The sequence below is a fragment of the Hippoglossus stenolepis genome, chromosome 11 (assembly GCF_022539355.2).
Source record: "Hippoglossus stenolepis isolate QCI-W04-F060 chromosome 11, HSTE1.2, whole genome shotgun sequence".
NCBI classification, from domain to species: domain Eukaryota; kingdom Metazoa; phylum Chordata; class Actinopteri; order Pleuronectiformes; family Pleuronectidae; genus Hippoglossus; species Hippoglossus stenolepis.
Window position 1 is genome coordinate 20,459,143 of NC_061493.1, and position 12,313 is coordinate 20,471,455.

At 41.8% G+C, this 12,313-nt stretch overlaps 2 protein-coding genes across 2 annotated transcripts; one reads left to right on the top strand and one right to left on the bottom strand.

Annotated features, from left to right (window-relative positions):
- Positions 1–204: 204 nt before the first annotated feature.
- dnajb4 (DnaJ heat shock protein family (Hsp40) member B4) lies at positions 205–6,144 on the bottom strand. Its single transcript, XM_035169519.2, has 3 exons — positions 5,629–6,144; positions 3,799–4,370; positions 205–2,808 (listed from the first exon to the last, which is right to left on the bottom strand). Exons 1-3 carry the CDS (start codon positions 5,837–5,839, stop codon positions 2,578–2,580), a joined length of 1,014 nt encoding a protein of 337 aa, XP_035025410.2. The 5' UTR covers positions 5,840–6,144; the 3' UTR covers positions 205–2,577.
- Positions 6,145–7,291: 1,147 nt separating this feature from the next.
- slc25a24l (solute carrier family 25 member 24, like) lies at positions 7,292–12,085 on the top strand. The gene is made up of 10 exons (XM_035169518.2): positions 7,292–7,865; positions 7,948–8,074; positions 8,578–8,665; positions 9,270–9,381; positions 9,486–9,644; positions 10,429–10,566; positions 10,661–10,771; positions 10,962–11,129; positions 11,213–11,351; positions 11,441–12,085. The coding sequence occupies exons 1-10, from the start codon at positions 7,743–7,745 to the stop codon at positions 11,626–11,628; spliced, it is 1,353 nt and encodes a 450-aa protein (XP_035025409.1). The 5' UTR covers positions 7,292–7,742; the 3' UTR covers positions 11,629–12,085.
- The last annotated feature ends 228 nt before the right edge of the window (positions 12,086–12,313 follow it).

Genomic DNA, 12,313 nt, shown 5'->3' on the forward strand with positions numbered 1-12,313 from the left:
GAACGGCTGTAGTTCAATGCTACGTGAAGTTCACATTTATTTTGTCCAGGCCACAAAAAGGTCAGAAGTGCCTCATCCGTGCCTGAAGTGGCCCACATCCGTACGCTATCTGGGTTTATATCTCACTGCTGCACAGCACACTGAAGCTTGAGTGACATTTAGTTCAAATAATGTAAAAAAAAATTGAAGTAACAGAAAACAATCTGCATCCCAGGCCTTCTTTTATTTTTCATATTATATTGAACTATATTGCATTTTACTATCTGTGCAGATGAGAAGAGCTCTCTTCATCTCCGGTGCAGACAAAATACTGAAGTCCAGGTCCATATGTGGAACTGACAGTGGCACCTGAGAGTTTGGTTCACCTGTGAAAGGTCACACAAAGTGACACAAAGTGACACAAAAGAGACGCAACACTACCACAAAGAGATGTAAAGCATTTGCTGGTGGGTCCTTTGTACGTCTGTGCCTCTGGAGCTGGAGTTTAAATAAGTTTAGTTTGCTGTAATCATCCCTCCTGTTCATTGTTCTCTTCCTAATGCACTTCAAATGGTGGACACAATCCACAGTCCTTATTCTAATATGAGATTTCAGCTTGTCTGGATTACACAAATCAAATTGATGTCTTCAAATTACACACATGAACTTTGAAATAAGTCTTTTAAGGTCAAGGACAGTGGATTTTGTTCCCCTTTACTTACATTGAAAGCTATTAGGAGCACAGATGAACCAGATGAATGATAACACCATGCAAATGTTCAAATGATTACCGCAGAATTCCACCTAAGTACAGTACTTGCAAATGTATGTACACAACCTTAATACGATGCAGGTCCAAACCAATCTGTTTCAATCAGTTTACACATCGTAGACCCACTGTTTTATATTGTTGACTAAGCAGAAGGAAATAAATGTGAGTGAATTTTAAATATTCACAAATACTCAGACAACTGAAGAACAGAAGATAAGGTCTAAAAATGTGGTCTGAAGAAACAAAAGTTGGTCAAATGTCAAGATGAAGTTCTGGAGACAGGATTCAAAACTGTTACTACTCAATAACGATTAGGAAAACATGTTCTCATGTGATAATATTGTGAATTTAAACTGCTTCTTATGCTTAATATGACGTCACATCCCTTCGAAATGAGTCAACATGGAAGCAAACATGTCTAGTAAACATTTTTTTTATCATAATATTATACCTATTGTGGGCTTTAAACTCCAACTACATATCTGTTGTCCTCTGTAAATCAAGCTTTGAAGAATCCCTTTGTACTTAATAAAAAATAAGGTGGGTTTCCTAAATGTGCCCTCTTATATATTTAGCTGTTTGTTATAGGTTATATTAGATACAGTGATTTCCATACAGGGCAGATTTCCATCCGGCTGGTAAAGTCACAATGAGCAGGAGCAGGTGTATTTACTCTGCACCCTCCCTGGAAAACAGTGACTCATCATTTACTCAAGCTGATGTGAGTATTTTAGGGACGATACAAATCTTTGTCAGAGAAAGGAACAATTCGTTCCCCAGCAGAGGCCCTGGTAACATTCACAAAGATTATGGTTCAATAACAGGATACTTATTTGTGGTAGTTAATAAAAATATGGATAAAATAAAAGCTTTTTGCAGGTATCTAACAATTACACCAGCCGTTATATTGCTTTTATAGAGCCCCCTCCCCCTGAGTCATGATGAGTGATGTGGCGTCCCCTGGTGGGAAAATGTTAAGGTCTCTGCGTTGGCAGCTGATATCCAGCAGCTGAGACCAGACGGCTATATTTACACACTCATACTTTTTCTATTAGTAACTTCATTCGATATATTTTTAATTTTAAACTTTGAAATTTCACCGTATAAGTTTTACAACAACAAAATATTCACATTTGACTTTCAAAATATAATATAGTTCTGAATATTCAGATAAAGGGCCAATGCCAGAGAGAATTCATTATGGGTAATATTGCTATGCAGACTGACTATAAATAGGCCGAAGCAGCATTAGTGGTTTTAAAGTGATTATTGTTAAAGCGCTGTTTATTTCATGGGGGGGGGGGAAGGATTCACTGGGTGCCTCCCCATGACTGGAACAGCCCAAGATCAGTTCATGTGGAAATATTTATTTTAAAATTCAAGTTCAGCATCTTCACATGTAAGATTCTTAAGTTCACTCAACCACTTTTTTCCTCTTAAATAACTTGTACACAGATTCTTAAGACAGCCTCCAAACTGATCAAATCTAAAAAGAGAGCACGGAAACGTACGGTTTGGCACTGCAGTTTGTTTCCTGGCAGCTGTTGACTCATTCACAGCCAAACACTTCCATCAAACGAGAAGGTAAAGTTGTTGTGGAAAAGACCCACGTACGTAACATGTGTACAGTCAGTCTGTCGCCTGTATCAACTCGGCAGCATGCACGGTATTTATAAAAACACCAACCAGCTCAAAAATAGAAACGGCTCATTAGTTAGTAGGAGGTCCATCTGTGAGCTGTCCAAACTGTCCCTGTGAGTTTGTTTGGTAACAAGGGGAGTGCTGTCATGCGGTTGTCTCCCCCCGTTCGGTCCCTGTCCTTCGTCCTAAGCAGGTAAATGCCGTTTCAAGACGTCCTTGGCGTTGCCGGGCAACGTTTCGGGAAAGTTCACGTCAAACTCCACCACCAGATCTCCTCTCTGCTCGGGGTTCTTGGGTAAGGGGAGGCCCTGTCCAGCCACAGTCTTTCTCAAGCCGGGCTTGACGACGTCTGTGATCTTCATGTTGCACGTCTTGCCGTCTATTGTTGACACGGTAACCGAGCATCCGCACAGCGACTGAAAAGACAGAAATGCAACAGGTGGATCAACAAGAGAGTAGCCAGCCGCACATGATCCACTGCAAATAGAACATGAAGTCCCCCTCGATATTTGACAGTTTGCATCACAATGTACGAATTCACATGTAAAAGAATCAGAATGATATTTAGTGCAATGAGCTGTGATCGACTGTGTTATATGAAACCAAGCAGCTCGTTAATTTGGACAACAGAGGTACTATAGAGTTTTTAACAAATAAAAATGTTGATTTTTAAATACAAATATTGAATTTGAGCTTTATTCTTATGAGCACTAATGGTGGATGGTGTAGCCTGACTGATACACCAATTAACTAACTAAACTAATTAAACATTGGAAAATGTGACGATATCTTCTATTTTCTTTCTTTCAATGAAAACTTTAACTATTTACCTTTTATTTGGCTTTGCTCTTTTGCATTCAGTTCCCCCCCCCACCCCCATTAACTTAAACAGAATGAGTCAAATATGTATATACATGCAAACACACATATATAAATGTTGCTCCTCTGTATTTTCTTCTGTCTGGCCAATATGTCAGAGACGATCTGCTGCTGTTTGTTTGCTGCAGCAGTCAAGATATTCAGAGATGAGCAGTGAGATGTATCTGAGTGTTGAGGACAGTAAGAGGATCCATATAAGAACATCTTGCATCGCGTGTGTGTGTGTGTGTGGGCGGCCACCGCCTCTCTGTCCTCCCTGTGATCGAGCTCCTATTTCTCAATGCTGATGAACCAGATTACATAAGTACACATCCAAAGTGTGTGTAGTTCCGTACTATGCTCACAGAGAGTGGCTGTACTTTCCAGGGAAAACAACTTCTCCGGCAGACTACTTACAGTTTATGGGTTGTGACCGGGCTGTTCAGTGCTGTAAAGCAGCTCTCAAGTAGATGTGAGTTTGTTCTGATCGGACTCTATTAATACCACTACGCTCAGTCAGCGTGGGTGTCAAATAGAAAGGGCCTCACCTGTCGTAAGCTCACGCGAACAGGATACACGATGTTGGAGCCTTCCCGCCTAAAGTGAGGGTGTGGCTTGTCCTTGATGACGAAAACAATGTCGGCAGGAATGGTGTTTGACGACTCGTCTCCCTCCCGTGGGAACGTGATCTTGGTCCCCTCTTTCCAGCCCCGCTTGATCTCGATGGTGAGAATCTTGTCCTCGTTGCGCATGGTCCTGCCGTCTGGATTCAGCCTCTTGCGGGAGATTTTCATCCTCTTGGTGCAGCCGTGGAAGACCTCCTCCAGGGAGACCCTCAGCTCGTGGACGATGGCCGGGTCCTGTTTCCGGCGCTGCTGCCCGGTGTGGCCGTCCCGGGGGAAGCCGTTCAGGTTGAAGCTGGTGAAGGAGCCAAAGGGGTCGTTCCCGTCCACCTCCATGTCATCGTCGTCTCGCCCATTGGCTTTGCGCCCAAAGAACATCTCGAAGGGGTTTGAGCCACCGAAGAAAGTGGCGAAGGTGGCGTGAGGATCCCCGTGGAAGGTGTAGGTGAAAGTGTTGCCTGGCCCATCGCCAGTGGGTCCATTTCCTCCCTTAAGACCTGGTGGAAAAAGGAAATGATCCATCAGTCATCCTGACATTAATACTGTGGGAGAGTTTGATGCCATAAGTGACGCCTACTTTGACCACAGAGATGCACAATCCCATCTGCTGGATACGAGGCCAAATACTGACTTTATCATGTCGCTCCTGTATCAGCCATGAAATAACCAAACTGCTTTAAACTCAGAGACTTAATGATTAGTGCATTAATTGGTGAAATCATCAACAGACCTATTTTGCTAACCAGTCAATTGATTTAATAATTTTTCCTGCAAAATATCAAACATTAGATGCTTCCAACTTCTTTAAATTTGTCGCTTTTCCTGACATGAGGTGAATATTTATATATATTTGTGTCATCAACCCTTAGTTGGACAAAACAAGATATTTGGACATTTGTCATTGTTTTTTGAGGGGGTCATAAGAAAACACTCTTACAGCCGCCCTACAGTTGACTCATTGTTTTGAGATGACACATCAGAATCCATATTGGGAGACTGCCAACCTGTTTGATAAAACTACCTGCACCACAGCAGTGACTGTATTAAGGAGCTGTTTAAAGGATATTCAGGAACTCTTTCTGGGTCAAAGTCTCAAAATCTCCTGTTTAAAAAATAAAACTCAATGGGTTTGTCCAGTGCCAATGTTAAAGATCTTGTATTTGTCCCCAAACGAGTTCACATTTCGATGCTCTGTTTGCTGCGTGGCACGAGTGGGCTCAGCTTCTCAAGGAGGCCATCTGTGACACACTGCCAGGTTCATGTCTGGGCTGCTTCTTGCATACCTGCACGCTTTACTTTGAAAATACACCTTTTTATTCCTCACACACTTAACAATGTTCCTCCTGCTTCCTGATGAAATCACAATATGTCACCTTTAATTCTGAATTCAAGGCTGTAGAGATGATCTGAGCTCTTTTCTAGTCTTTCTCACCTCCAACATGCTTCCCACCCAGCACCATCTGGACTGCTAATGAAACCGGCTTGCTCAGAAACTACAGTGTAGGTGCCACACACTGCACAGAAAGCTTCACACTGGGTTTTCCTACTGAAGCAGCCTCATTTTGGGACCTTTTTTCTTTTTGTAACATAGCTGCAGATATAGAATCACAGGATGATACTGGAAAAGCTGTTTTCTGGGCCTGCTGACTGGAATGAAAACCAGCTGAGCTCCACATGCAACCATCCAGCTTTAATAACGGTGCCTTGACACGGGGCTGAATATATAGGCTGTGATTCCAAAAGCATGCACATTACCTTCCTCTCCATACTGGTCATAAATCTCCCTCTTCTTCGGATCACTCAGGACTTCGTAAGCCTCCGCGATCTCCTTGAATTTCTCCTCGGCGGCTGCAGACTTGTTTTTGTCCGGGTGCCATTTCAGCGCCTGTTTTCTGTAGGCTTTCTTAATGTCCTCCTCCGTGGCTCCTTTGGAGATGCCCAGGCTTTTGTAGTAGTCCTTACCCATTTCTCACGTATCCCAGCAAAATAATGAAAATGATAAGCGGGGTTGGTCCCTGAGAGAGAAGCCGGTGGAGGGGAGCTGGTCGACGGGTGGTTGTGATGTGACAGATCGGCCTCAGCACGGACTGACGCACGTCGAGCGGCCGCAGACAGACGCACGCTGCGGGATGAGGAGCATCTAGAGGCGGAGAGTCAACGCTGAGGAGCCGGTGGGGTTTTTCTCTGGATGACTGGATGAGCCTCTTTAAATAACCTCAGCTCCCTCCCTGCATCCTCACAGCCAGAGTCAAGTGTGACACCGCCAGTCTGCGTGTTTCCGGTGAGAGAGAATAAAGCAGCTGCAGGTCGTTCACATGGAAAGTTGTGTTTTTATTTCTTTGAATAAGATTTGAATACAATTTTACAAAGTTTAAAAATATGAAGGTATCATTTCCTCATCGTCACTTTTAAATTGCAATTGTTGGTTTAACTGTTGAAATAGAAATGTTTAAATTTAATCTAATAACTGCTGTCATGGATTGGTCACATAGCTTATGTATTATTTAGGCTAAAGCTGGTAACCACTTAACTTCTCGGGTAATAATACAATTCAGCATTGGTTCAGAGTCAGTGGGTCACATGACATGGAAGAAATGGAGAAAATATGAAATATAAATAATATAACACATTGAATACAAACATTTTGAAATATTCATATTCATATAAAATATATATCAGGGTATAATGCAATTCAGCATCGGTAGACATACAGTCAGTGTGTCACATAACATGCAAAGTAAATTTTAAATATTTAATATTCATATAAACCAAATCTGAGGTAACAGACGTGTGTTTGCCTTTGTTCCTCCCCAGTGGTTTTTATTTATGCTTTTATGAACTTGACATGACAGACAGAAACCTGGTCTTATTTTGAAAAGCTGTTTCCGGTTTTGCTCTATCTAACCAAGTCCAACTCGACTCTTTGCTTTGGAATCCAGAGGCAGTTTCTAGAAAGCGAAGAGGGGGCGTCCCTGACTAAACCTGGCTCCTCTGCACATCATCCAGGTGAGAGGTGAAAACACACACACACACACACACACACACACACACACACACACACACACACACACACACACACACACAGGTTCACTACAGGTCATTTAGGCCCACAGACTGTCACATGTGATAAACATGTTGCAGGCTTCATGAGAGAGTTTGGACCTGTTATCATGTGTTAATTATGACATGAGTAAAACAATGATACATACAAGAACGACAAATATATAGAACTTGATACGGATAACTGTAGATGCAATATAAATATAGGAAAAGCAATACTACTTGTACCACTAAATAATAATGATAATAATAATATGTCTCTCTCTCTCTGTGTGTGTGTGTGTGTGTGTGTGTGTGTGTGTGTGTGTGTGTGTGTGTTATTATCCAGAACATTCCTATTGTATCCACTTGGCTCAACACATCAAAACCTAAACAGTGAAGGTTTATTTTTTCTCTGTCAGTTGTAGAATTACATACATTTCTCTTTATTTCTCTTTATTTATCTATTGATTCCATCCTTCTGTGTGTCTCTGGAAACTCGGTGACCAGGTCCACAAATAGCTCAGTGGCCACTTAGACCAGAAACTGAGGATGGGGCTGTGGTGGCTTCTCCTGCAGCAACAGCGCCACCTGCTGCCCCACAGGGAGAGTGGGGTTTTTCTCTCGGAGCCAATGATCAGAGCTCATAACGCTGCATCGCCTCTGGTTCCTGCCAGTGAGTCAGCGTCCGTGCAGAGCTGCAGGTTAATCAGCTCTGGTGATTATCGATGCTTCATCTCTCTCCTGCAGCGGATCACACGCTGCATTCTGATTTTTGCATTTTTTTTGCAACCTGAATATTAAAAAAACCAACATTTTCCTAACCAACAATGGATCAGTTCCATGGGTTATTTGTCAAACTGGACCAAAACAAAGATGGATTCATATCAGTGACAGAGCTGCACAAAGAAATGAGCAAGTATGGGATCAACTCGGCAGATGGCAAGGCCCAGGTAAAATTTTCATGATCTTATTTTCCTACTGTATTTATCTGGGTCAGGGTTTTTCTATTCATTCATTCATTTTCCCTTCTAGAACATCATTGATTCTTATGACAAGAACAAAGATGGCCTCCTGGATTATAAAGAGTTTCTCGGCTACATGATGGACAGAGAGAAGAAATGGAAAATTTACTTTCATGACCTTGACAAGAACAAGTGTGGTGAGTAGTTTGTAATTTGTAATAGTAATTTGCCGCTCAGAAAATGTTCATAATATTGCTCAAGGAAACATTAAAAACATTAATGTTGTTACTGGGCTTGTTACAAACACACAGTAAACACAAATATGTATGTTTGTTTTTGAATAATTACACCAACTGTTGTGTTCTCGTGTTTAGAATAGAATGGGCTCTGCTGCAGGTGTAGAAGATGTATAGTCCTAACTGAGCATATTCTTTATAAACTGCTATAAATGTTAATTTTTTGTCTGTTATCAAGGTCAAACCAGAAAGAAAACCACGCTAACACAGGAAGTGTTTATAGTACACTGCAGACTCCACACTAAACATAGCTTCAGGCGCTGGTCTTTGCACTCTAGTGTTCAGTGTCACTTCCCAGAGACGTTGCGTGCCATCATACAGTCGTAAAGTTCATACAGTACATACAGTACATACAGTACATACAGTTATCTGTTTGTAATTGTGTGCATTTCTTCTCTGATCAGGGGTGATTGACCAGGACGACGTCATTTGTTTGTTTAAGGAGTTAGGAGTGGTCATTTCAAAGCCGAATGCAAAAAAAATAATACAAATGTAAGATTTTTCTGCAAACTATACCTCATGGACTCATTTCTTACATGTGAACAAATGCTTTACAACAATAATCCATTGGGTTCCATCTGAGTTCCCAACACTGATGTGATGCACATTTTACATTTCACTGGTGTCACTTTAATATAAGGAATCCTTACATTGTGGGTAATATATCATTTATTATTTTATTTGGTTTGGGTTGCCAGATCTAGGTATGGATTCAATCCTAACCTTTATTTTGTAACCGCTGACTTCATGTCAACTTCATGTAAATTGGAAAATCCACATATCTTTATTAATGAAGGGAGGAAGATAAGATGGAACACGTGCTTTTATTGTCTGTCTGAAATATAATGTCTTATTACTGCACAGTGACAAATCTATCACTCATTAATCCTTAATAAAGACAGCACTGGCAACATTTACTGTATACACCTCGGTAAAGTGACACTAGGATCATTATCAAATGAAGATGATTTACTTCACACAGTAAATGTTTGTTTGTGTGTGTGTGTGTGTGTGTGTGTGTGTGTGTGTGTGTGTGTGTGTGTGTGTGTGTGCGTATGTGTGTGCGTGTGCGTGCGCGCGCGCGTGTCTATGGCAGGATGGACAAGGACAGTTCCATGACAGTGGACTGGGGCGAGTTCCTGCACCACGTCATCCTCAACCCTGTGGACAGCATCGGGGAGCTGGTGACCTCATGGAAACACCAGCTGGTAAGACAAGCGGTGTCACTTTTGTCTGTAAAGTAGCAAACACAGTATCATAATACAGTGATTAAAAAGATGGTAAATGTGATTCCTCATTTGTGCGTCTGCAGGTTTTTGATGTCGGGGAGAGTCGTGCGATGCCCCTTGAATTCCCTGAGGAGGCGTCTGGTTTTGGTGCTTGGAGGACGTTTGTCCTGGCAGCAGGGATGGCTGATGCTGTGTCCAGGACTGTGACGGCGCCCATCGACCGCCTTAAGACCCAACTTCAGGTCAGTTCTATGGACAGGTGCATGGCGCTGATTCATTTAGTGATGAACTGTAAGTTTCTCCTCAAGTTCTCACTTTCTTTTTAAACATCACTAGACATCAACAAGAGCTGCAGAGCTTCTCGCACTCTGCATGAAGCTTAAACGTGTTTAAGTAAGGTTTTTAGATTTCAAGGTGAAGTAACATTTATTGTACTTATTCATAGTCTTCATTTGTTCAGCTGCTCAGAACAGAGGTCTACTTACTAACCTTCAGAGCTTTCAACCACACCTACAATTTGTTTTATTTGATGACAAAAGAGCATAAGATGCAATTTGATAAAAAGATAAGAATGAATGTTGTCAGTTTCCATCGCATAAAGTAATTTTTGCGTCTTCAGTGAAGCATTAAACATCAACTCTTATGTTCTTATTTGTTGTCTGGATTCTCTCAGAATATGCAACTTTACAAACATAAATATGAAGCCAGAAATTCAACAATAAGTGTTTTTGTAATAAATCATCCATTGTTAGAGTTGAAAGGTTGTTTTATTGTCTCAGGGTGTAACGATGGAAAGTTATCAACGTACCCTGCCTTGTTTTACATCATCTATCTTCTCCTGATACTAGAAGAGCATTCAGTTTACAGCTCACTGTGTACTGCCTATCATCAACACGTATGAGAAAGGGTCAAGTATTCACTTTACATGTGAGACCCTGTTATCTTTGCAGCATGTGAACCCATATCGCCCCTAAAACTGTTGTGAATATATCTGAGTTGCTTGACTGCTTCCTGTGCACTAAGCAGGTTCATGGATCCAAGGCCTTCTCCCAAGGCTTCCAGGAGGTGAGAGCAGGTGGTCTGCGGTCGATGTGGCAGGGCAACGCTGTCAACGTGCTGAAAGGAACGCCGCAGTCTACGCTCCAGTGTCTTATCTACGCCCAGGTCAGGCTTACGGTAGCAGGCAGATGAATTATTGAGGAACCAGTGTCTTGTTTCTGATCAACGTGGATGCTCAGAGCTTCTCTGCTCTGTCCAGATGAAGGTGTACACCCAAAACCGAACCCAGGAGACTCTGACGGTGCAGCAGCGCTTCGGGTTGGGCTGCGTGTCCGGTGCGGTTGTTCATGCTGCCTTCTATCCTTTAGAGGTATCAGACATCAGTGGCAGGTCTGAGTGCTTTAACATTTCTGTCCTGTCCCTATTTAATTTATTTATATATTAGTACAAGGTTAAATGTCAGTATGTCACATGCATGAGGCTTTGGTTTATTTATTTGGGTTTATTGTGTCAGTGGAGGTTGAGTTGAATAATCTCTCTCCTTCTATCTGCCCCTTCAGGTGTTGAAGGTGAGGCTGAACCTGCAGCAAATTGGAACTTACCATGGAGTGGTGGCCTGCACCCGCTCCATTTACAGACAGGAGCGTTTGTCCTCGTTTTACAGAGGATTCAAACCCAGCATCCTGTGCATGATCCCCTACGCAGGTGTGGAGTGTGCAGTTCACCAGGTGAGACAGAACCAAAAACTCAAAGATTAAAACCCTTTTTCATCTGACAGATTCTGGCTGTAAACATTTTCTTTGTGTTGCAGTCGATTATGAACTGGGCGAAGAGCGACCCAGCCTACAACAGTGACGCCAAACTGTTTTTCTTCAGTTTCGTGGCGTTTGCCGCCGGACAAATGACCAGTTACCCACTGGCAGTGATCCGCACGCAGCAGCAAGCTCAGGGTAACGTTTATATTTAGTTTAACACGGTTAAGCTTTTTCTACACAATCTGAGAACATGTTTTCCTCATCATCATTTGTTTGTTTTGCAGCTTTCAGCTCTGCTTCAAGTCCAGCTTCAGGCATTTTACAAGGACTTATTGGTATATATGAAAGACGTGGACTTAGAGGATATTACAACGGCATGGGAGCCAGCTTTGTCAGGGCTGTCCCATGTGCCCTGATAAACTACACTTTGACTAGGAAATTTGAAAATGTGTTTTCTTCCATGGAGCCTTGAGGTTTGGCAGAAATGAGGTTTTCTTTGCAGGCTGTGATTTTGATTTTAAACAACATGTTTCAGGGACGTTATCAGGAACATGAGGAAAAATACAAAAACCATGGACTGTTGTTAATGTGAACTGAGTGAAAATTACTGGATTCTGAAAAAACTGCAAAGGTCAAATCTCCGAGATGTGAATTATCATGTGATACAGCTTTTAATGCCTCTGCAGCTTTTTTAGTCAGGTTAACAGTTTTTCCCTCTGAGTAGCACCATGAGATGTGGTGAAGTATTTGAAAAACCATAAACCTCACTGAGTGCTGATGCATACTTGACTTGAAATTTACAATGTGACTGTGATATAATAAAGTGTAGTCACTGTCCATTTAAGGACAGTCCATTTAACTGAACTGTGTAAATGAGGACATGTGTGAAAGTGCGAGCTGTGTAATAAAATATAACATTTTATATCATAGCAGGGGTCAGACATCTTGTTTCATTTATCATTTAACAGAGTCAGCAGTGTCCTGAGTTTCTTTGTTTTGACTTTGACTTGAGTGCGTCTTACAGGTCTGTGCACATTTGTGTATTTAAACTTTTATCATTTAGACAAATTGAGGTTGTATGTTCTGGCCATTTTATCTATGTAACGAGCCAAAGACAAATTTATGGTGGGGCAGCCAGATCTAAAGGAAATTAAGTT

Coding starts and splice junctions, on each gene's coding strand:
- dnajb4 (XM_035169519.2), bottom strand. CDS start 5,839: ATGGGTAAGGACTACTACAAAAGCCTGGGCATCTCCAAAGGAGCCACG. Junction 4,371..5,628: donor TGACCAGTATGGAGAGGAAG/GTAATGTGCATG, acceptor TTTTTCCACCAG/GTCTTAAGGGAGGAAATGGA. Junction 2,809..3,798: donor TTCGCGTGAGCTTACGACAG/GTGAGGCCCTTT, acceptor CTGTCTTTTCAG/TCGCTGTGCGGATGCTCGGT.
- slc25a24l (XM_035169518.2), top strand. CDS start 7,743: ATGGATCAGTTCCATGGGTTATTTGTCAAACTGGACCAAAACAAAGAT. Junction 8,075..8,577: donor CCTTGACAAGAACAAGTGTG/GTGAGTAGTTTG, acceptor TTCTCTGATCAG/GGGTGATTGACCAGGACGAC. Junction 11,352..11,440: donor CACGCAGCAGCAAGCTCAGG/GTAACGTTTATA, acceptor TTTGTTTTGCAG/CTTTCAGCTCTGCTTCAAGT.